The 24,678-nt window shown below is 39.3% G+C and overlaps 1 protein-coding gene across 1 annotated transcript in view; it reads right to left on the bottom strand.

Moving 5' to 3' along the window:
• ABCC4 (ATP-binding cassette, sub-family C (CFTR/MRP), member 4) overlaps positions 1–24,678 on the bottom strand; it is a gene marked incomplete at its 5' end in the record, with an annotated part of 133,360 nt that overhangs the window by 38,447 nt on the left and 70,235 nt on the right. The window contains 4 exons of the mRNA XM_010190819.1: positions 424–524; positions 1,994–2,104; positions 5,937–6,056; positions 6,691–6,841. Coding sequence (XP_010189121.1) covers positions 424–524; positions 1,994–2,104; positions 5,937–6,056; positions 6,691–6,841 — 483 coding nt within the window. The remainder of the gene's footprint in view (positions 1–423; positions 525–1,993; positions 2,105–5,936; positions 6,057–6,690; positions 6,842–24,678) is intronic.

Raw genomic sequence — 24,678 nt, 5'->3', positions numbered from 1 at the left:
ATGCCATGAGGGATAAAAGTCAAATTTTAAAATGCAGTAATAAGTAATAAATTGAAAACCCAAATATAGATAAAAAATAATTTTAAAATCTTACTTTTACATAGGCATTAATTTCTTGTAATTTTAGTGAGTTGCAATGCTATTATCTACACTGTAGCTAGAGAGACTCCTTTCTGTTGTAAAGGGAGATTATAAAGTCTTCCTACCTATGAATGGAGAGAGACAGTCACTGGCAACAATTCATCTCAACAGATACTCAAAATCAGACAAATTGTACCCTAGAAGAGGCTATTCTTTTAAAGTTTTTTTACAGACTAAGTGGTGCCTCAATCACCTGCTAAGGTATTAATGTCCTAATTTAATGAAGAATCTCATCCTTAAGGCCTCATGTCACAACCACGAGAAGGAATAAATAAACATTACCAGGTTTTCAACTTCAGCACTTTGTCGAACACCCCACTGGAATGTTCCCATGAGGGTGATTGCATAGGACAGTGCCAAACCAACCTGTCCTGCGTTCAAAGCTGCAGAACAAAGGAAAAAGAGAATCAAACAAGAACCCTGGTAATTACCCAAAAACCTAGTTAACTTCACTTTCTAGGTTACTTACGTGATGGAAGAATCACAGCCAGCATTTTGTTTGGATACATCATACTTGCCATCTGTGCAATGAGTAGCTCCAGGCAAAACAGCTACTTGTTGCTTTTTTAAAAAATGTTTTGGAAATTGTCTGTATATTTGAAAAGATCATCCCAATCCTCCTTTGCCTGGCATTTTATCTGAAAACTGAGGTTCAGTCTCAAGACCACACTTACATAGCTTGTTAGCACCATACCTATCTGGCTGAGCATTAGTAACTTTTCACTTTTTTCTAAGGGAATTAGATCAGCCACTAAACTTGAACAAAAAGTCAGCGTAAAATGAATTAAAAACAAGTTACAAACATTTACATCAACTTTGGACTCTTGTAAGTGATCAGACAAAATAACAGGACAGAATATTCCTTCCCCTGCTTATATGAACATTTATTGTGTTCAGTGGGTCTACTCTCACCAAATAAATTCTGTCTGCCCCAATATTAAGCATGATTGTCCTCTGACTTACTTGAACTTTATCCTAACATAGCTCTATTAATTTCAAGAGAGCTACTCCTTATCCAGAGGCAAAGAAAGATTCAGGACCATTGTTTTGACTTGTCTTTTTGCATTCTAATAGCATCAAACCTAGCGCAAAATTTTCAGTGTTGAGCAGAGTGCTCAGATTTTAAAACACACATGCATATACAGAACTTTTCCAAAGGAAAAAGAAAAGAAACAAAACCAGCAAATTAGCACTAATTTTCATGTCCAAGATAATTACTTCTTTCTTCACATGTTAGATGACTATCTTATTCTAGTACTTCTAACCCAATTACATCCTGGATGATGCATACACTCATGACAGTTCATGAGTGACAGTGAACATAAAATTTATTATTAGGAGGTGATTTTCTTTCTGGAACTGGCCTATCCTGCTGATGCGAGATACCAGAAGAGTATCCCTAGGAATTTTAGCTTGCTTTTTGTCCTACTGTGTCACGTGAAGAAAGGAAAGAAGTTGTTAAGAAGCAGCTCTGTGGGTGTTTCAGTATGAAAAGCAAAGCCCTGTAGGCCCAAAAAAGAAAGGTAAAGGTGGGGGGAAAGATTTATTTGTTGTTATTGCTCCAAAAGCCAGAATCTCAAAAGTTAAGACTACAGATCTGCAAGCTTGTTTGCACATTTGGAGGTGATGGGAGATGCATGCCTAAGCCCAGATGTCTGAACTGCCTCCGGTACTTGTGGGAAGGCAGATACAGCCCCAATGACCTAGACTGAGGAAGAGATCATGATCTAGCAAGAAACATTTAACTTAATTACAGTCCTTAAACAATTAGAAACAGCAAACTATGAAAAAGAATTAGACATTACTATACATGGTAATTACTGGGTGAACTTTTTCTAACATCTGTACTTACTCTTGGCAAGAAGCAGGGAACCAAAAGCAACCACTATAACAAAAATGGCACAGATGGCATCCAGACGCACAGCAAACCATCTCGAGGTCGTCAAAAATAGAAACCAGGCCTCTAAAGTGTATTTTAAAAAGACATAAGAAGAGTGGATTATTAGAAAACTAAGCTGTATAATTATTATTAAATTAATTCATGTTATTATTATAAGTTGCTACAAAAAAACCAACATTGCCATCTTCAAGTGCATGTCTGTATGGACTGATGATGATCAGAATATTGTCCAGTTTTCCTGAAAAGGTTTAACCCGGTTTTCACATTAACAGCAACCACGACAGCAATCACAGATAGGAAGTAATAGGAAGAAAAACAGTCAAGGTCTGAGGGATGGTCCATTTACTTAAAATGGAAACCTTTTTTAACTCCAATGGACGTGGGAGTCTTGTACAAAAAGCAGAAGTACGACTACATTTGCTGCAACCAGACTACAGTCTGCAGGCTTTCAACTACAACACATCACAAGTGCCAGAGCCAAGTCTTTACAAGGCAGCTGCAGCTGGTTAAGCTCCCGTAAGAGCTCCAGAGCCAGTGGAGCTCCAGAGCTATTCAAATGACTAAATGCACATATCTGCTCCCAGGGAAGCTCACAGGTGGGCATCTCCACTGGGCACTCACAGCCAGGTGTCCACAATTTAGTGCTAAATCTCAGCCTGGATAGATATGCTACAGTACAAGATATACAAAACAGCAGGAAAATACACCACAATACAGAACGCAGAGCGTTTGAATTCAGGGCCAAAACCAGAAGTCAAGCAGCCATAACAAAGTGTGGCATTACTTATTGCTTAGGCTGCAGTCAGATGAATTGTTCCAGCTGCTACCAAGTCACAGCAGAAGGTTACCATTCCAACCCCTTCTTCATTGCTTATGCTCCATGCTCCTGCTAAAGATCAGTGCTGCTTCAACTGTTTCAATGTTCCTTAGCCCAGTGCCGGAAAAGATTCAAACTGAAAAAAACCCTGCCTTTTATAAAAAAAATGGGAGGAAGCAAATCTGGTTTTAAGCCCAGGTTATTTTAGTTAGCCAGATTACAGAGTGATCAAATCAATAATTCAGACAACAGAAGTGCAAGAGGGCAGTAGCTTTGTGAGGGCAGCGGAGGAAAAGATGACAAAAGGCAGACAAGTAAGGTCCAGAGCTGGTAAACCCTATAGTCCTGTCTACATCAACTCTAACTGCATATGCCTGACCACTGGTTTCATTAAACAAAAGACATCTGATGAGGTCTAATGGACAGTCATACACTTAGGCACATGGGATGATATATGAAGAAGAGAGTGTCACATCAAGTCATAAACCTAGTTCCAGAATTTGAATTCACCTCGATAACTTAGCTACCTCTCTGAAACGCAGGAGCTGAGTGACCCTGCAAACAGAGTCTCTGACAGCTTCCTGGTGACATGGAAGGTCATTTCTGGTGCAACCGTGTAGTTGTAAGACCAGGAAATGGGACACTTGGCTTGCAGATTTTTCAGGTCTAGCTTTGCTCTTTTGAGACACTGGCACAGGTTGCCTAGGGAAGCTGTGGATGCCCCCTCCCTGGGTGTGTTCAAGGCCAGGTTGGACAGGGCTTTGGGCAACCTGGTCTGGTGGGAGGTGTCCCTGCCCATGGCAGGGGGGTTGGACTGGATGAGCTTTAAGGTCCCTTCCAACCCAAACCATTCTGTGATTCTATGACCCTGTTGTCCAGGAAGGTGCACCAATCTGACAGATGGAGACAGGTCTTTCTGCAACTACCCTATGTGATCGGGGCCACTGTGCATGCAGAAATATGGCAATCATGGGGACTAAGAAAGACTCATCACGATGTAACTTCTAGTGACTCATGGGCTTGCTTACAGAGATGTTGCATTGGCAGGAAAGAAGCTTTGGTTACTAAAGGTTATTTAGTAACCAAACTCATAGGTATCCCTGAAAGAGAGTTTGAAGCAAGCATCCTGTTTCCCAGGCTCAGTCCTAAATAGCAAGGAGGATACCACTCCAGCTAAAAGCACTAAACAAAACCACTGCAGATTTGTCATTCAATCTCCTGCTCAAAGCAGGGTCAGCTCTGAGCTCAGATCATGTTGCTCTGTGCTTTACGCAGTTGAATCTTGAAAATCTCCATGGATGGAGCCTCCACAACACCTCTGTGCAACCTGTTCCTCTGCTTGACTGTTCTCATAGTGAAAAAGTTTTTCCTTGTTTCCAGGTTAAACCACTCTTGTTTCAACTTACACTCCTTTTCTTGCTACTCTGACCACGTACCACTGTGAAGAGCTTGACTACCTTTTTGGTGGCATCCCTGCAGGTACTGGAGGGCAGCTATTAAGTCCTCTCCCAGCCTTCTCTTCTGCAAACTGAGCAAGCCCAGTTTCCTCAGCCTCTCCTCACAGGGAAGCCTCTCCTCCTACTCCCCTGACCATCTTAGTGGGCCCTCCACTGAACTCACTCCAGTTTGTTAGAGCACTTCCTGTATCTGGGGGTCCAAAACTGGATGCAGTATTCCAGACGTGGGCTAACAAGTGCTGAGGGTGATAATCACTTCCCTCCTTCCACTGGCTTTGCTCCTGTTAATACAGCCCAGATGCTGTTGGCTTTCTTTGCTGCTTAGGCACACTGCTGGCTCACATTCCCTCTGAGGACCAAAAACCACACATACACTAAGCAAGCTGGTATATCTCAAATACTCTGGTGGGAAAGACACCAAGATGAAGTACATAGGTACACAAAAGAGTGTGACTTTAAGGAATGAAGCTTTATCTCAAAAGTAGGTTCCCGAACTGCCCAGGAAGGGTGTTACTGACAGTTTCACTAGAAGAGATGCATAAAATTGACTAGAAAATAATGTGTTTATGTTCCTTAGATTTCACCTTAAAATATAAGAAAATACTTTAAAGGTCATGGTCCTCTTTTATAGTGAAACTTCTATACGCAGTTTATCCGCTAAAGATGTCTTTTAATACAAAGTTTAAAAACAACTTTGTGTTCCCTTGCTACCAGCTACTGTCAAACTGATTTGGTCAGATATGCAGCAACTTGAAAATATTAAGAAACGGAGAATTCAAAACTAGAGGTGTCTCCCTGGAAGATGCGTTTCCCTGGGCACAGGTTACTGGGATCAACACAGAGGTCAGTGTGCACAATTCTACAGCCTGTGATAAACCATACTTCAGAAAAGATCAGCCGGTCTGGCCTGAAACCTTAGAAGTCTGTAAATTACAAAAAAGCCATAGAATATACTTGTATGTCTTACAACACAGGAAATTCAAGATCTTACCTAACAAACACAAAATTGCAAACTTGCATCTTGAAAAACATTGTAATAGAGAACATTTAACTGAGAGAAGATACAGAATCACAGCACAAACCTGAATTATATTACTTATGCTGGCAGGACACTAATACTTTACACTTTCAGGTCATATTAATACCATGTATTAGATCTGAGTCCTGAAAGCTGCTCAAAGTAAGAAAGAAGTCAGACTTACAAAACTTTTTCAAGACAATTTCTAATAATAATCTCTGCCCATTTCTAGCACACTGCTCAATATTAAATGTTTCATTTTATGGCTTTCCCCCCCCCATCTCTTTTTTTAAAGATGGAATCCAGGAAAATATCAAAAATAATTCTTTAAATATCCTTATCAGGCATACTTTAAAATGTTTATCTTAGACATTGTTAAAACATATGCATGGGTATCTCAAATTACATTACAGCCCAAAGTAAACTCTCAAAATCTAGACAGATAATAACGTTTTTGTTCTAATAGAGAAATTTTACCCTAAAGAGACAAATGCACAGCTCCTACTGATTTTAATGTACATTATATACATGTCGCTGAGGGCGTAAGATATTTCCCTCCTACAGAGCAAAGTATTTGATTTTCCATGTCAATTCATCACAAACCTGAGTGGAGGTCTTGGTGTGCATCAAATAATTTTTGAAATCTTTCCTCTGCTTTCAAAGCCCGAATAGTCCAAAGTCCCTGGAGGGATGACGACAAGTGGGAGAACACTGGACTTCGAGCTACAAAGGGAAATGAGAGTAACTTAGCAATAGCTGAAGGACAACATTTAATTCTTTTTGTACCACACTAATCTTTAATCCCACTACTTTATATTTAACTATACAAGTTACTGTACTGCATCTTTTTAGAATAAATATGCAGTATCTTTAACCAAAGTCCTCTTACTCAATTAGAATCAGACAGCCAAGCAGATTAATTTATACAAAAATGTCTTAAGTTTTTAACAATAGCTGTCACTGAAGAAATTCTTTGAGCTTTACTAATGACATGAGGCACCCACGTTTGTTATTCATGATACTTAATATTTGATGTCATAGTCAAGATAAAGTCAGGCACAAGAGCCAGATTAGGTCAGAAACACCAGTACTATGTGCATGCAAGGTCCCAGAGACCAGCAACTTAGTAAGTTCTTAACTAGCTATATTTACAGATAGTCAAACATACTCAAGGTTTATCATTACACAAAACAGCAGTTAACCATGTAATTCACTGGTTGAGAACCAAGGTAATAATAAGGAAGCTATTTGCATAGCAAAATTTAAAAATCTTCAATGGACTGTCTATAAAATACTAGCATTTCACATAATAATAAGCAAGGCTCAAATTAACATTAAGTCCTGCCAAACCACATACTTGTGGATTCTAGACGTTTAATATCTCTTGAAGTGTCCAAGAAATATCGTCGAAGGAAAATGAAAAGAATAAATAGTGGAATTAAGGGGATGAGTATCCAAGGAATCACTGCCACTGCCACAGCCACCACACCAAAAATCTGTAGGAGAGTCTGCAACACAACAGAAACAAAATTAAAAATGCTTTGCCAGAAGAATTTTCTTCAGAACAAGTATGAAACTACTTAACACCATTGAAACACTTAAATATTTAAGCATAACAACCAAATTCAAGAGCTGATGCATTGTGTAACATATGAGCAGCATCTATTTTTAAGCAACTTGAAGAATTCATGGTAATACATAATGTGAATAACTGTGCAGTTTATGGTTTTCTTCTGTATTATTCGTTAAGAAATGTCTTGACTAAACGTTAGTGTCTTTCTTTGAGGACTATTCTGTGGCTGCTGTAACAAAGTAATAGATGATTAATGAAACGGACAACTGATCTTTACTGGACCCAAGCTATCTGGTGAATCAGAGATATGGTTTTTTACTCGGGGTAGACAGAAACTGTTGAAAGACTGACTACCAGTTGAAAGACTTGACAGGTGGAAAAGCGACTTTCAACACAGGCTTGGAACTTTTTCCTGAAAACAACTTTGTCCCATTTAGAAAAAAAAACCTCATTATTGAGTGAGCTTTCTCTTCCCAAAGGATTGCGATGAGAAATGTTACAAATACGAAGAAAATGCTGAACACTGCAAAAAGTGTCAGAAGAGGTTAGTTTTACCACGTTTACTTCAGAGTATGAGATAAACAGTTGGACTAAAACTAAATTTACTCTTAGAAAACTAGCTATAATGTGGAATGAAGCTTTGTTGCTTAGGATAGTGGACACTGGCCCAATACTCTGAATCAAATCTCTCATTTCCTGCAGATCACATCCTTCATATCAAACTTTTAGTTTGAATATACCATGAAAAGCATTATCTGCACACAGATTTTTTTTCAGAACATCAGCTGTGTATGTATGTACATATGCTACAAGTCTTGGTATACTGAAATATGGGTGTGACCATTTGCTCCTGAAAAGAAGAAGGAGGTGGGGGGGGAACTCATACAAAAAGAAACTGACCCACTCTGTACAAAAAACAGACAACTGAAATTAGCTTAGCACTGAATTCCTGGACTATTTTCATTAACAAATTCCTTAGAAATGACAGTATTTTCTAAAGGTCTCCATTTTATGGACTGTAGAGGAGGCACCTTCTTCATCATCACATATGATGCCCAAGTAGGTTCCAGATGAATTTTGTGGCTGCTTGATTTTTGGATGCCAAAAATGCATTCATGACCACTGGGCCACGAGCATGAGTGTATTATAGCAAAAAGGTTTCCAACCCTTTACCTGTGCATCAAGTTGGAAAAGTTAAGCAGCACAACAGCTAGGGTTGGAAAGCAGAGAGCTACCTGGATTGACAAACGCCTTCAGTGGAAGTGCCTATGAAACACCGCATTTCCTGTTGTGCTTCTGGGAGCCCACACACATGCGCTCTGAAGTCAAAACCCAGCACAACCTTTTCCCCTACATCTGTTTTTCTCTTCTTGAGGCTTCTCTGACTTTACCCTAATTTCACCTGACCAAAGAGCAAAACCACACACCTTACGCATTAGGACTGCATGAGTCAGCACATTTCAGTTTTTGGCTCTAGGCAAGATCTTAGCTCATGATAGGAAATTTATCAGCTTTAACAGCCTTGAATCTCATAGATCCTGAAAGCACATTATAGGGTCTCATAAATCTATGAAGGAAAATAGCTATAGGGTAGGCATGGGGTTGGAGCTCTGGAGGAAGCTGCATTACCACTACACTGCTCATCTGTGGGTTAAGTTGTTGACGGCATCATGTTATTTGACCTTCTAGATACCTACAGGAGATTGCAAACATTTTACCTAGATTTCATCACGAGGAGGCAAGGTGGCAGCGAGAGTGCACGGTATTTCACTTGGATCCATTATGTTTGTGTCAGCACAGAGCAAAACAAAGCAGCACTGCCATCAGCCCTTCTCTACCTTCTGCTTCTCCAGCGTTCTTTCAAACCCTGAAAGCTTACTTCGTTTTTATCCTGGGATGAGAAGAGGGGCAACAAAGATTCCTGACCTCCTCACTTCATCTCCATTCTCAACGGCAAACGAAGACTGAAGTCTGTTCTTTCCTTCTGACAACTCACTCCCCCATCTGCTTTATACACTCACTGCCTTCCCCTTCTCCCTCCACCACCTCCTAGACAGTCCCAAAAAAAGCAGTCTCTGAAGTACTTCTGCCTCCTCATACCATCAGCCACAAACCTGAAGTGAAGCGTTGAGGAAAGCTGCTTCAAGCAGAAGAATTCCAAGGAAAAGAAAATGTTTCTTAATAAAAAGTTAAAAAAGCCAACCTGAAATTTTAGTGGTGATAATCTACAATATGTTGCAAAGTGCTGGTGAGGGTGGGAGCAGAACTATTAGGATCCAGCTCACATAAACAAAGCCTTGCTACGCTGAAAATACAGGGAAGGAAAAAGATGGTTAGGATGACTAAAGTAAAAATCTGACACCGCCTCTGGAAGGAATTCTAGATGAGCCTGCACCACCTTATCATTACAAAAATTTATGATAGGGTGGATCAGTCATATGTGTTGTTTCTTTGGAAAACCAAACTTGCATATAAATTAACTCTTAATGAAGCAGTCTGAAAGCCAGACACAACCATCTGCAGACTGTAATCATGTAGTTACCGTGTGAGGTAAGGCAAAAGTTTTAGTTCCTCAGTTTCACAAGAGACCTCTTCAGCTGGAGACTACCCCAACTTCCAGTACATCCACTGTGTGCAAGGAGAACCCAAGATAACCAGTAGGCTGCTGATAACGACAAGACGAGCAGTCTGACTGCTCTCCTCTCTGGAGACAGGCAGTGAGCTGGGTATTCAGCTTGCACAGCAATAAACACTCAGGACTGGATATCTAGACCTTGTCTAGCAGAACCAGCTTACAACTGAAAATCGTAAAGAAATGTGGCCTACAAAACCAGCATCTTTTACCATATTTCCTAATTTTAGCATTTAAAAGTCTTCTGTAATGACCATGCAGAAAACAATAGCCAAAATAACTAAAATATGAGCTGATTAATTAAATTTTGGAGCTATCTCCACAGTACTGGAAACAAGGCCATCTTACACAAAAGACAGCAGATGCACAGGCTACTGAGTCTGAAAAGACCTGGACGGAGAAATCTGATCTTCCAAATGGAGCTGGATTTTCCAGTGCCCACCTTCAAATCTGCTTCGGTTTCCCTGGAGAAAGAAGAATCTCTCACTCACAGACTGCATGTGCTCTATCCCTAGAGTATGGAAAAGCACCTGCTGCTTCTGTTGGAGTCATCCTCTTGCTTGCAAGAGTCGTGAGATATTTACTTCATGCTTTGGTCAGTCCATTCACTGTGGCTTATGTTCCCCTCAAGAAACCTCCTGTCTTACTGTCTCACTAGAGCATCCCCTCCTATAACCCTCTGGGGAAGCGAATGCGCTGATCAGCACATTAACTTGCGAAACACACGCTTTCCTTCATCTTCTGATGACCTACATATTCGTAATTCTTATAGATGCTGAGAGTGATATCCTGGAGTTTCTATCTCAGACAGGCCTCGATCTAGGAAGAACAAGGTATTTCTGTACCACAACCACACAATAGAAAAGCATTTAATGCAAGGTAAAGAAATAATAATAATTTAAAAAAACAACATAAAAATCTGGAAAAACATGGGAAATACAAGTTATGAGCCATTCATATCACAAGCTATAAGCCTTTCCCTTTGTTGAAAGAAATTATACCATTTGTTTAAGGTTGGAAATCTCATGACATATTGTAAGCCATTTGAAGTCCTTGAATAAAGCAGACAGGGCAAAAATCCAAAAGGAAAATTTAGTTTAAGATGTCTCACAAGAATGTCACCTTTTCCATCCTATAGATCACTGCCCTTCCATATCAGCTATATCCTGACCTCAATATTTCAAGTTTTGCTTAAGTACTTCTTTGAAAAAGGCATCTGGCCTTCATGCAAAACCCCATTTTGAACCCCTCAGGGCTCCAGCAGGTAGAGGGCCTTATCTCCTGGTGAAAGTACCTATAAATCATTTCTCTGGCTACTCCCTAATGAGCTCAACAGAGACGGATCTTTCATGTCTTCCTTTTCTTTCCATAAATTGGAAGTTTTGTGGGGTTTTTTTTGTTTATTGTTGAACAGACTTTACAATGTATTTCATCATCTCTTATAAAATACATGCATAAGGGGTACCATGCAGTTGTGGTAAATCTGTAAAATCTCTATAAATTCCCAGCGTGATTTGTGATGCCATCATCCACATGGGTTTGACAGCTATGATATAGGACCTAGTACCATAGAAACCATATCATTCTGGCCTTGCAGCTGGTGGCTTGGTAGGATCTCTAATGAACACGTGGAGCCCAAGGGATGGGACCTGAGACTCAGAAACCTGAATGGGGGAGTCTACATGTGACCTACACATTGAAATTCCAGTCCTAGTTTAAAAGTTTAGAAAGTGATTCATCTAACCTTTAAGTGGATACCTAGTGACTCTATGGTTGGATATTTCACTAACTGTACTGGCTAGATGCTTTCTAACTACAGCAACGTAAGCATCCCAACAAGCAGACACCGAAATTCTGATGACTGAAACCGCATTCAAAGCCCACTCAAGAACTGGTGTTCCAGGATCAGTTTTACCAATATTCTGCAGTAGCCAAATACACCTTTCCCGCAAACTCCTATTCCCTGGACCCCAATAGGCACTCTCAAGGATTATATTAGCTCATGTACACTGCCACAAAGCCAAACTAATTTAATAATAGCAACAGTGCCTATCCTGCACACCCTAGATTTCAAGTTTGCAACCTTAACTGCATTAACTTGGGGCATTCTCAGTCAGGCTGTGCCTTCTGAAGTAAAGTCAGGTCAAGAAACTTCAAAACCCCACTCTGTCCGTACTTGCTTGGCATCATGCTTCCTCCTCTGCTCCTCTTGGTCTGAAATTATTTCCTTGTTGGCTCTGCCAAATAACTGCACACACAATCAATCCCTAATCCAATTCTGACGTTTTCTTTTTCCTTGAACTTTTTTTTTTAGAATTTTTTTTTTTTTTTACAAAAAGCCACATTTTTTCAAACAGGACTGTTTGGATTGCTTGTCCTGCAGCTCTGTGAAAGCAACGCTGCACAGGTGGCTGCCGACACTGGCGCACCAGAGGACAACCTTCCCTGGGGAGGAGACACTGCAGGGAGCAGATCAGAGCAACAAACACTTCCTTTGGGTCAGCTGCATCCAGAGCAGCAGCACACTGAACCACATCCTAGATTTTTTGTGTTTTTCCTCCTTTATTACAAGAAGAATAGGAACTATCCAAATAGAAACCCTTTACCTTTGGTGCCACAATCACAGCTCATAAACAGCTCTCCTTAATTTTACTCAAAGTGGCCAAGCTGAAGTGTGTAGTCTTGTCTTTAGACTACTTTTTAAATAAAATTATGGGTTTTCTTTCAGAACTGGTTAAAAAAAGTACATACGGCTGTTTATACTATTGCTTGCATCAAACTGTCAGGAACAGATTCGTCTTGAGAGAAAAAAGAACAAATACTTATGAGTACAGGAGAAAAAATGCTGCAGATGATGCCGACGTTTAAAAGACAACGCAGACGTGGCCCTTTTCTGAAGCAACCAGTGACAGCAATCTTTGACAGGAATGGCAGCTCTCAAGTCAGTATTAATTCAGCTTTTGGAAAATGTGCATTCATGAGAAAATTGGGACTATTAGGACAAGACAACCAAAGCACTGAAAGGGAATAAAAAAAGGCACTGCTGGGAAAGAAATGAAAACTGTAATTTCAGATAAACTGAGTGAAAGAAAAAAGCAAGACCTAAATACTGCCATCTTTAAAAGCTTCCACACCAGCAACCGGTCTTACCTTCTGAGAGACACCTGCTCCTCAGCATCCTGCTATTTGCAAGTAGTCAACAAGAGGTTACCTGACTAAATCCGTATGTCACTGCAAATGGGCTGAACATGTCTGTGAGATATACCACAGAAATATATCCAGAATTCCCAATCACATCTTTAACGGCGTTACCTTCCATTTGTTCTTATCTCTTAAGATAGTCTTTCTGGATCACTGGTTTTCCAAGTGGGCAAGCGTGTACTTAGCTTCTCCAAGGCAAAAGTTTTCTGTGCCACCAACGTGCTCATTCAACTTGCCATGCATTTTGCCATTAAGCGAGAAGCCTTAGTATTTGTTTGACACCATGGCAAATGGTGCCCAACTGTTTTTTAACAAGTGAACTTAAAATAAAAAGGGTGTTTTCTTTAATACATTGGTACTTCTGTATTTAATATTATTGTATTTAAACAGCATGCTATCATCACTAATCTCTTAGCCTATCTCTAGCCCTGGCTGCAGGGTTTCTGAGCACCATGGGCCAAGAGGCTTAACTATGTTATGCAGGTCTTGATCCCAATAGCAGCTCTCAAAAATTACAGCCCATATCTTGTCTGAGACTTCCAGATATTGATGCTTTAGAAACAGATGCATAATCAGCAGTCCATAATCGATGGACTTAGCAATTCTGCCAGACACTCAAAATACTCATCCTTTAAAACTCTGCATTACATTCCTATATCATATAGAGGTTACTTTCCTTTTTATAATACATTATCTTCACTCATGTGAGAAGTTAGTTGCCAGGGCCCTTTGGCCACAGTAGTACGTTACTTTCACCTAATACAGATTTTCCATGAAAACATAAGCTCTTATCAAAGCTATGGCCTCTACTTCCTCATCTCTGTATGCAGCTCCTGTTCGTACCCACTATACATGGAAACCAGTATCGTCACACAAAAAAAGACAGAGACAACACTCATTCTTATAAATGTCTCTGGAAAATGTATTTTTCTATTTATAAGAAGCAGAAACTTGAGGAGGACCTTTAATTTTATTTTCTCCAATGCTCTTCTTCTATTGCACCTTGTGCCTCCTAGGCACTTCTGCACAAAAATGTTCTCAGTGCTTTGGGAAGCAAGGCACAACTTTGCAACGAGGACCTATACAAAAGTGAAATGTCTTTTTCTTGCAGTTAATAGGGAGTTAGTCATAGCTTTATTCTGATCACTCTATAAAAACTATATATAATGTTAATACGTTTCGTTGTTCAGCAGTGCTAGGTTGGTTGTCATCTCCTGTAAACGTCCACAGTCCCTAGCTATATTCTTACACTTTTCCCAAGGAAACGAAAAAAGGAATGCACACACAAAAAAAATTCACACAAATTATAGTGCTCTCTGTCCCATGACAAATACTTTATGTCCTCCTCAGGAACACCTCAGATGCTAAGCACAATTCGACCTGGTAGCTTGAGGAACCAGCATTACAGAGAGTGCAGAACACACACACAGCAGCTTTGTCTTCTCAACAGCTTTTGCCAGAGCCTGCCTGAAACAATACAGAAAAATGTCTGGCACCATCCAACCCTCCCAGAGTCACTCTACTTCTCAGGTAGCGGAAAACTTCCCTTTCCATTATATCAATTTAGGGGGGTTGTGATCTATATGTAAACAAGGACTCTCACACCCCCACCATCAGCAAGCATGATCACTTTGTCAGCTTTTGCACTTGCTTCAAGACTCCCAGAGCAACACATTTTTATAACTCTTGTGTCAAATGAATATTTTTAAAAGGAAAGGAGAGAATGGCTTGACAATCCCGGCTGCCCTCTTATCCCTTGGAAGCCATTTCCAAAACTTTTCCCCAGTTATGTTAGCCCAGTACAGCCCCACTGAGCACAGACCCTGGTGAAATCACATCTGATTCCACAATGGGTACTTTTCACTTTAGCGCTACCAGAAATCATGCATTTCCTACTTCATTTTTTACTCATATGTTCAGTACTTTATCAGCAGAGGCTGATTCGCCAATATTTGTCTTCAGGCTTATCCCACTTAAAATCCTTCTAGAAGCAGTTTTTTGTCTCAGTGATAACTATTGCCCTTTCCATAGAAGGGGCACATTGCAGAGAACAAAATTTAAAAAAAAATAATCAAGAAATATCTTGCTGCTTTCAGGCTATTAGATTGCAGGAGGCAGATTTTACAAGCCGACACAAAATGATGCAAATAATGGATAGTAAAAGGACTGGGAAGGGACACCCCCGGTACAAAACAGTGAATGCTGTGGTACTAACAGGGGAATGGACCACAGAAAGTAGACATGCTCTCATCCTCTCCTCAGACAGCATCTCCTACTGCTACTGCTGGGGAAGGACCACTGGCCAAGACAGACCACTGCTGTGACCCTGCATGGTATTTTTTAGCATTCTTATGGTCTAGTCCATTACCTTATTTGCTAAAATACTGTCTGCTGTTCCTGTGAGGAATTTCTCTGAGCTAATGATGATGTTATCAAAGTCTTTTTGTCCACGCTGTGCACATTTTTTTGCAGTTCTTCCAAATGCCTGGCAAAATTTTGCTTACCACAGATGCTACTGCTGCTCCATATGCTGCAGTTTTGTAAACATTGGCTTTGGGCTGTATGGACGCTACTACCTCAGGTCTTCTTCTTGTCCCTCATGGCCACAATGCTGGAGTAGCCCCAACCCTCCCTAAGAATACCTCATTTTCAACTCCACAACCTTTTTTGCTCAGCCAAGTCTAACTGTTTCACCAGAAGTCAATTCTGGGTCTTTCAGCAACTTTAAGAGCTTTGTGCTACATTTGAACTGTGGGCTCTCCCATTAAAAAGAATATCAGTTCTTCAGTAACACAGCTCTTCAGCCTTACAGCAATTACAAGCTTTTAAGCATTTTACTGTTTCTTCTTACTATTTAAAAATACACTATCCATATATTTATTTTTAGGTGGAATGAAGTACTACTCACAGTGGCCCCTCTACTCCAGTTAAATGAAAACTATGAAAAATATTAAGGGCTACAACATCAGTTATCCTAAGAAATATAACCACCTTCTGTTCTTTTCTTGTCACACTCCTTCATAGCAACTATGCAAAAAATGCTTTTTAGCTTTTCTCTGGGTTTTTCGTAACTTCCCCAGAGCTTTGCCACCCTGATAGGGCTATAAAATACTACTTTCCTATTCAAAATAAACTCTGGACTCATAATTCTTCAGTACTACATGCTGTTCAGTGATCACTCAGCTCCAGGAAGCTCAACAGTGGCCTGACACTTTCAGCAACCGTATTTTAACTAATCAGCACCAGCCCCTCATCACTACCATCACCCAGTTTTACCCAGTTCAGCCCTTCTCTGCAGGTATAGAACTCAGTGGCATCTGAAGAAGTAAAAAGAAACTTCCTCGGCAGAGAATAAACGTTATTTACTGTGGCGAGCAGATGCTCATATGTAATCTGTTGCAAATATGCTCCAAGACCATCAGGAAGACTTTTCAGAAGGTTATTTATCACAAAGCAGCAACAAAGACACACATACCCATGTAAATAACTGGTAGCAGGTCTGACCCCAAAATCCATACTTTCTACCAGTGAGAAAGATGAAAAATTAAATTTCTCAGTATTATGTTATGTTTAACAGAAAGACGAACAACTGAATCAGGTACCAAAGCTGGTACATTTCAGTTTTAAGAAGAGAAGATTTAAAACCATTGTTTTAGCATATGAGTGACTTTCATAGTAAGACCACTCTGCTTGTTTAAACATTGGAGTGATTTCAAAACCCAATCAGAAAAGAGAAACAAGAACAAAAAAAGTAGGGACGTGACTGTGGAAGAAAACACAATCACTCAGTGTCCTATTCTTCCACAGTGCAGGAATAGCCATTAACAAGCCTTGAAAGAGCCTTTCTTAACACACAAATTTTTAGTGTTTCAGGAGTGCAATCCAAATGAATCCATTTTTTAAAATGATACCAAACTCCTGTAAGAGACATGACATTGAAGTGTAAGCTTCCCAAAAACATCTGACAATCAGGTCCCATCTGAACTCTCATCTTTCATCCACACCGCAGCCTCTACCTTTTGAGGAACAAACTTGTCTGGAGTTTTCAAATCAGCTGCAGCGGTCGCCAGGCAGCCACGGCATCAGCTTCACAAGAAAAAGTTCTTATATTCTGCATGAGATGCACACATAACCCTGGCAGCACATTTTTACGAGATGCACATTTTTTTTTGCTAGAGATAATTCCTTGTCCCACGTGTTTGTTCTGAGTATAAATATGCATAATGATTTAGCACACACACACACACCAGTCATTTGGCTTAGTAATTCAAATTACCTCCAAGTTTCTCCTTCCCTCTTGAATCAAAAGTGAAATCTCCAGTCCTTTTGCCCAACAGTGAAATTGTACTTGCTTGTAAGCACACATTGTCCTATCTATAGTATATCAGTAGTTTAAGGCAATCAATATGATTTGTACTTATCACCATTTGAAACAGGATTGTTACACTCCATGACTGACAGCAGAATTAAAAGATTTCTACCTACTGGGAAGTGTTAGAAATGTTAATGATCTTCAGATGTTTTAAAAATAATCATGGGTTTGAGCTACAGATGTTAAAGGTTGCAATAATGCTTAAGAAGTCATGTAAATACCTATAAATAATAATAATAATCTTCACTGGCAGCAAAAGCATATAAACATAATATATGAACATAAGTTCACTTACTTCAGAGTATCTCTTTGCCCTGTTTCACAGTAAGAAAAGCAAACAAGAAAATACCTTTCAACAGATATTACAAAGAGCCCCAGATGAACAGAATCTCCCTCTGGGACCTTTACAGATTTCACCTTAACCAAATGGGGGGAAATTTCCAAACCACACAGAACGGAGGCGCATCACTGGACTTCCTTACAACTATCCTGTCTTCTAGTAGCTGAAAATGTATTGAGAGTGATCTGGTAAAGAAAACAGAGAAGCCAATTGGGAGAAGAGTCTATTTAAACCTTAACGAAACGTTACAAGTTTCAGTCAGACATACCAAAATACTGCAAGAAAAGCTGTATTTTTGTCTTCCTACCACTAAAAGCCATAATCTGAGGAAGACTTAATCTCATGATGCTTGCATGCTCTAGACAAAGAAATGCAGAAGACAGAATTCCACTAAGTGAAAGCTAGCTTTATTTTTCCAGGTACTATATTCAAAACATCAGTATTTTGCATTTCATTGAGAAAATGGAAGGAACAGCCCAGTAACAAAGGTTATTATCTACATTTACCATATAAACGGGCAAATACAAAAAGTAAAAGAGTTAAGAAAAACAAGAAAAGCAGAAAAGTGGTAGAGGAAACAGAAGAAAGGAAGATGAAAAAAAGGTAATGAAAATGCATTTTTCAGTATTATTTTATCTTCTTTCCCATGTTAGATAAAGGGTTACATCTTCAATCCTTATTAATACTATTTGAATACAAACACTGAAATATTTAAAGTTAAGTTCCTACGCAGATTAGGTTTGTTACTGCAATGGTATCTGTTGCCTTGACGCCCAGGTGTGGAGAATGACATGCATACCTATTCCTATACAAATTTTGCACACTAATGTAAGTAAGATTTTTTAAATGGCGTGAGGGAAATGATTGGGCTGGATTACATAAGACCACTACAGTGAGAACAGACCTTTACCCTTCCCTAGAAAAGTGAGGTCTGTGCATCAACAGGAATTCATTTACCTATTAGCAGTGACTCCGGACTTTACACATTTTATCCGATGGACATACCAACAACCCGAGTAAATGCACAGTCCATCTGATGGAGGACACTCATCCTTGCATTCAGAGGAACACAATGGCAGGTACAGCCTAAAGACCAGCAATAGCTTTGGCATAGATTATATCTCCAGTGCTGGTCACCATCAAGAAGACTGACTGGCTCCTGGGATTTATCAGTCAAGGCATTCAAGGACAGAAGTGTGAGAGGTTGATAAATAACTGCATTATTTAGGCAAGCGTCCGCGCTCAACTCACAGCTCCTGCAGGTAGGTCTTGGAGACACAAGTGCGACCCAAGCCTCCTCTTCCTCCTCAATCTCCCACTCCTTTTTTTTGGGGAGGGCAGGTAGAAGGGGACCAGCGAGGATGACGATGACCAGGTAGGCAGGATGGATAGTTTTTTGTTTGTTTTTAACACCACAGTGTATAACCACTTTTTAATTAAAATAAAATAGTAAAACTGAGAATCAGGTTTTTATCACAACAATAACTTTAACCTTTTCTGAAACTAGAGCTGAAAAGTAACCAATGAAAAAATACGTACCCCTATTATTTTTCTTTAAGTTTTAACTGGTCTTTCATCATGCACTAGCAAGATGTAATACACATATTGGGAACACGCAGTCAGAACATCAGTTCCACAGAGAACATGTTTGTGAGATTTCGGCAGTAGAGTGCCATCAGGTAACTCTTTTTTAAACATTTATTTATTTTCCATTTAAACCTTAGCACAGCTGCAGAACCTTGTGGTCTAACCATCAAGCAAATCTACCAGGATTCAGTAGAAGGGAAACCCAAAGGTGTCTCAAAGATAGATGTCTGCTCTATGCACCTGGCTCAAGTGAATATGCTGACGTTTAACACAGATCTCACTACTGGTTATTTTCTCACCACATATTTATGACCATATTTTAAATGCACACATGCAAACACACAGAAATAAGAGATGTTTCTATTCATTACAGAACAGTTGAAACTCACGCGCATACGTACAAAACCTGGCTAAGCTGGAAAAAAAACCCAACCCAACACAACAACCCCCCCAGAACCCCACCTCTTACAGAAATCACAAAATAACAATGTCATTGTTCAACTGAAAGGTCCTGGAATTCCTTCTACACACTTTCCCTGACATCCTCACACAATAAAATGCAGGGGTCAGTGGTACTGAAACAAGGAACGGCAGTTCCACTCTTGTGCACATACGAAAGCAACTGACCCGAGCTATTATTCCAGTCTGAGGCACTTTTTGTTCCTAATATCCAGATGCAGCAGCTTTTTTTCTTTCTTTCTTTTTCTTTCCTTTTTTTTTTTTTTTAAAGAAATGACTCTGGACACCTCCTTCACATTTTCCTTTTCTTCAGCATTTTCACTTCATAAAGCTGCAGTCAATGTGTTTTGTGTGTGGTGAGAAGGGAATGGCACATTCAGTGGTGGTCTCAGCCACAGCCTACATTGGTGGCTCAAGTAGTCTCAGGATTAGGTCTTTGTGTGCGATGAAAGGATATGAAAAGTCAGTTATTTAAACTCAGTCAAGCTGTTGATTTTGGGGAGGAAAAAGGTTTTGCAATTCAGTTTTCCTCAATAAATCACTGCCCTTTTCCAAGGGCAGCTGCAGATAGTTCACATGTTCACAGTGTTCTCCAGAGACAAAACAGATTGTGATTTCCCCCCCCACCTCAATCCAACATAGGGTAAGAAATCAAAATGAAGAGGCCATCACACTAAGTTACTCAAATTCACAAGAAACTAAAGCAGAAAATGAACTCTGTTAACAGGCAATAAGATCACTGAAGAATTAAAAGCACAAGAAACTACAGAGAAAACCATCCCTTTAAAATTTATCACAGTAATTAACAAAACCAAAAGAAAGTCTGAAAGACATTTCACCACCCTATGCATTCAATCAGCTTATAGATACAATTTTCAACCAGTGGTTTATCAGTTTGAGTACTCATCCTGCATCACCTGAGACCACAGTTTAAAGATGTTAAGCCTCTGCAGATCTATCTCAAGTCAAAGGGAGATTCAGGTACTAAAAAGAAGCCTTTGACAAGCTCTCAAAAATATAGCATCAAACTATTGGCCACTAAGGAATACCTCGGCTAATATGCATAAAATACTATCAGATTTCTTGGATTCTTAACTCCTAATGCTTCCTTGTTAAATTCTGATATCCCATTCCTGGCTGACCTTTTCCCAAACTAGTATAGTGTGTTTTATTAGTGCTGCATTGAGCTAGACACCGCCGTGTATTTTAACCATGACATTTTAAACTACAAGCCCCACACCTACCAGTGAAGTCCACATCAACAGAACCTTGTACTCCAACATAGCTTAAGGAAGGAGGAGGAACAGTAATTGGTTATAACACTGAGTAAATCAGCTGCTATTTTCAGAGGAGCCTAAGAAAATAAAGTAATAAAATCCCAGTCATCCTAAATGGCACCTGACTTCCTTAAGTCCCTTGGGGACTTATTTATAGGTGATCAAGTTCGTACCAACTAAAGAAAGCATTTCTGCAATTATTCGCAATTGTGTAGCTCTTTGAGGCTGCCCTCTGATTAAACTAAAAATACATATATACACACATATATATATACATATACACACACATATATATACATATACACACACATATATACACACACACACACAGAGACACATATATCTATATCTATATCTATATATGCTCTATTTATCTAAATTAAGTAGATTTTTAAGTCTCTGTAGAAAGGTTTAAAGCACTCCACACAATTAGTCCATTACCTGAGGAGACCGTAACTTAGTTGGAAAACATCTGCCAAAAATGTGCAACTTAGGATAGGAAAAAGAAAGTGAGATGCAGAACTGAGGCCAAGGAGGCTAACAATACTAAGTCAAGTAACTAAAAATACGCGAGCTCGCCAAAGAAAAAATAAGCCACCTTCACCAAACAACTTCATTCAGCTTTTTACTCTCTGAATTGACCTACAAACATTAATTACTACCTGATTTTACAAGCATATTTAGTGCCATATTTAGCAGAAATAACAAGTGTCATAGTGAAAATAGCAGTGCTTTCTATTTTGTTTTTTAGGAGAGCTGGTATGGAACCTTATGGCCAGACAGTATTCATTACAGAAGATAAGGCCCAGGCTTAGCCTGCAGACTGTAAAGGTTATTTTTTACTTTAATGAGCTTTGAACTGGACTGTAAATGAACAATTAACCTTTGGTTTCTCTTCAGTTTCTACACTGCACATATACTCACAGAGTTCTGTTCAACAGCAATGCAGTGAAACACAGCCATAAATGTGTTCTCGTAAGAGACTTACTTTAAATTTATAAATCTTGTGGCAATAACAGCAACTTCTACAAAAAGAGAGACAACTGTACTCGGATGACATGTCTCTCGTGCTGTTAAAATTCCTAAGTTAATAAGAAAAAAACTGACTGCCTCCTCCTAGTGAGGGATTGCAGCTCCTGCCCCGACTCTCCAGAAACAGGTGTGCTATGTTTTGGTGCGCTTTTTGTGCTTGCCGCATATCTTTTATTTTTGCTTTAAGAAGTAACTTTACAGGAACTATCCACTGTCTTGAAGGGAACTGACTGCATCTTCTTCATTGACTCAGAGGAAGATACAAAAAAATTCAACTCTTTTAGTTCAAGGAATTAATTTTCATCCAGTATAGCTGTCTGGACTAATCATGCTCATTATGACTGCAGTGCAGTGTGTAAATCTTATTAGGGATTCTAAAAAGAACATTATCAATTTTTAGCACTGCCTTAAAATCTGCACACAGGGTAATTACTAAATTCTCTAAACTAGTAGATTTTTATTTATTTATTTACAGGTATTTAAATGGGCTCATACTGTAGGTTTTGGGTGTCCGATCACATTGTGTTTATTTGTGCAGAAATTATACACTCACTTGCCAATATAGTAAAAGCCTGGAATGCTTCACAATGATTCCAGCAATAAACTCAGAAAAAGAACCACTTCTTCAATGCAAATCCGCTCAAGAAAAGCTTCTACACACAAAGTAAGATGAACCAGTTACTGCATTGTTTATTAAGTCTCACTTGATTCCTCCTGACAACCATTTAAACAATGAATGTTGGGAAATGTCTCTCAAAGAATCAACAACAATGGCCGGGATCAGAGCTTTTATATTTAGCTAATACTGTTTTTAGAAAGGAGAAAATATTTCTTCCTGAAGGGATTATAGCAAGACTTATAAAAGACACCTGCAAACAAAACAAGTGACAAAAGATCTCTATCATAATTGATAACAGTTATCCTTTGTAAAAATCTGTGCTCCTTCAGAAATAAATATCATCTCTGCTACTGAATTTCAAAAGGCATCCACTAACCAACAAGTCTGCTGATCAAGAATAGTAAGTTTTAGAAAACCTGCCAAGAAGGAAGTGCTTTTGTCGTATGGATAGCAGCACACTATTACTCAACAGTGAGTTCCTAAATTTTCTTTCCTGATGCCAAATAGAAAGCTTTGAAACACAGTACCATTTTAATAGTGTAGTGGACATGTAACATCTACTCTATTGTTTTGAAAATGAAAACTTTTCACTTAAAATACAAACCTCAGAATTTGACAAGTCATTCAATAGCCAATTTAAAAGAACTGCACAAAGTTATCAACATGAGGCGAAATGTTTACAAAGTGTGGCTTACAGTAGGACCTTGAAAGGAGAAAACAATCACATCTACAGCAACAGTCTTCATTCCTTCAGCCCAGACCAATTAAGTTTTGGTAAGCATATACTGCCTAAAGCATCTACACTCTGGTCACAGAGCCAGGTTTTCCAGTTCACTAGCAGAAGATTTGGTCCTCTGTATGTGCTGTGCATACAGGTTACCTCCTTTCTTAGCGTTCCTTTGAGCAAATCAGTCAGTTCCCTCAGAAGAAAACAGAGTGTTACTCTCAACACAGTTTGCTTCAGAGTCTGCTCCCAAAAGGCAGTACGGACAAGATCACACCAAATTTGGCTCCCTCTGCTTACGCAGACTTCTCCAGCACCTTCCCAGAAAATTTTGCATCCTCAGACAGCCCCACATGCCTTTAAACCACATTCTGGGGCATGCAAAACACCCATGCAGCTTCTTGCTATAAAAACAGCATGCAAGGGGGCTGCAACACAACTCTCACAATATTGAAAATGAATGGAACTAAGGAAAATGGTTTCTAACTTTATCTCACGACCACAGGATCCAGAGGATGCTCTGGCCATGAGTAGTGTGTAGTGTGAACATACACAGTGCAGTCTGCTGCAAAGGGGAAAAAAATCTATACAAATGTAAACCTCTCTGCGTTGCTTGGTCGAACAGCCATGGAGCACTACGCAAAAGAGATGGTTTTGACTTTGTGGATGTAAACGCTACACTAAGAGAAGAGGATAAGGACTGCAGGACAGGCTGAGCTTTGAGCCAAAAAAGCAGGCACACATGTATTGTCCCAAGAGGGCTCAAATAAAGTAAGATATTCTGTCTGATCAAACAGTTATTGAGATCGAAGGAAATGTGGAATCTGTATCAACAGTAGAAAATGAGTAGTGTACGATAGAAAAATGTTTATATTGCACTTTCAGGAAAGAATTTGTCAGGGCCTTAAAAGCCCATGAATTCAAAATCTTAATATTCACTATAAGTAATTCCCTAACTCACAAAAACCCCCAAATTGCTTTAGTTGATAGGTAAAAATACATTACCTTCCTTTCCCCCCCAAAATGACATGTGGCACTGAAAAACAAACACACACCTCAACTTTAACAACTTCACTATAGGAAAAAGACTATCTTAAGAAGCGTTTTAACTAACTCTTTGGAATATTTTTTCCTATTTTCAAGAGTTCAACATTAACAACACGATTAAACTGCTCAACCCAAAATGTCTTGGGTTTATTTTCAAAGAAGTCAAAACAAGGTTTAGATCCCAAATAAGTTATCTCTAAGAGATGAAGCAAAGTTAGCAATAGCACCTCAAGAAACACTTCTGACTCAAGCATGACAGGTCTGATCCACTAAGTGGATTCAGATGATCCATTAAGTCATGGCTTTCTATAGCCTCCATGATTCTGTATGTTCTGTGATTAATTTAATTTTGATACAGTATAATTTTTTTTTACTGCTTTAGCCTCCTGCAATCTTTTACAAGGAGGATTAACAGCAACTGCAACAGAAAAAATACCTTGATGTCATATATAATCCTTTATCTTTTCATCATCATCAAAATC

The sequence above is a fragment of the Mesitornis unicolor genome, unplaced genomic scaffold (assembly GCF_000695765.1).
Source record: "Mesitornis unicolor isolate BGI_N332 unplaced genomic scaffold, ASM69576v1 scaffold4448, whole genome shotgun sequence".
NCBI lineage: Eukaryota > Metazoa > Chordata > Aves > Mesitornithiformes > Mesitornithidae > Mesitornis > Mesitornis unicolor.
Note: the sequence above shows the minus strand (reverse complement) of the source record. Positions and strands in the feature narration are given on the sequence as shown.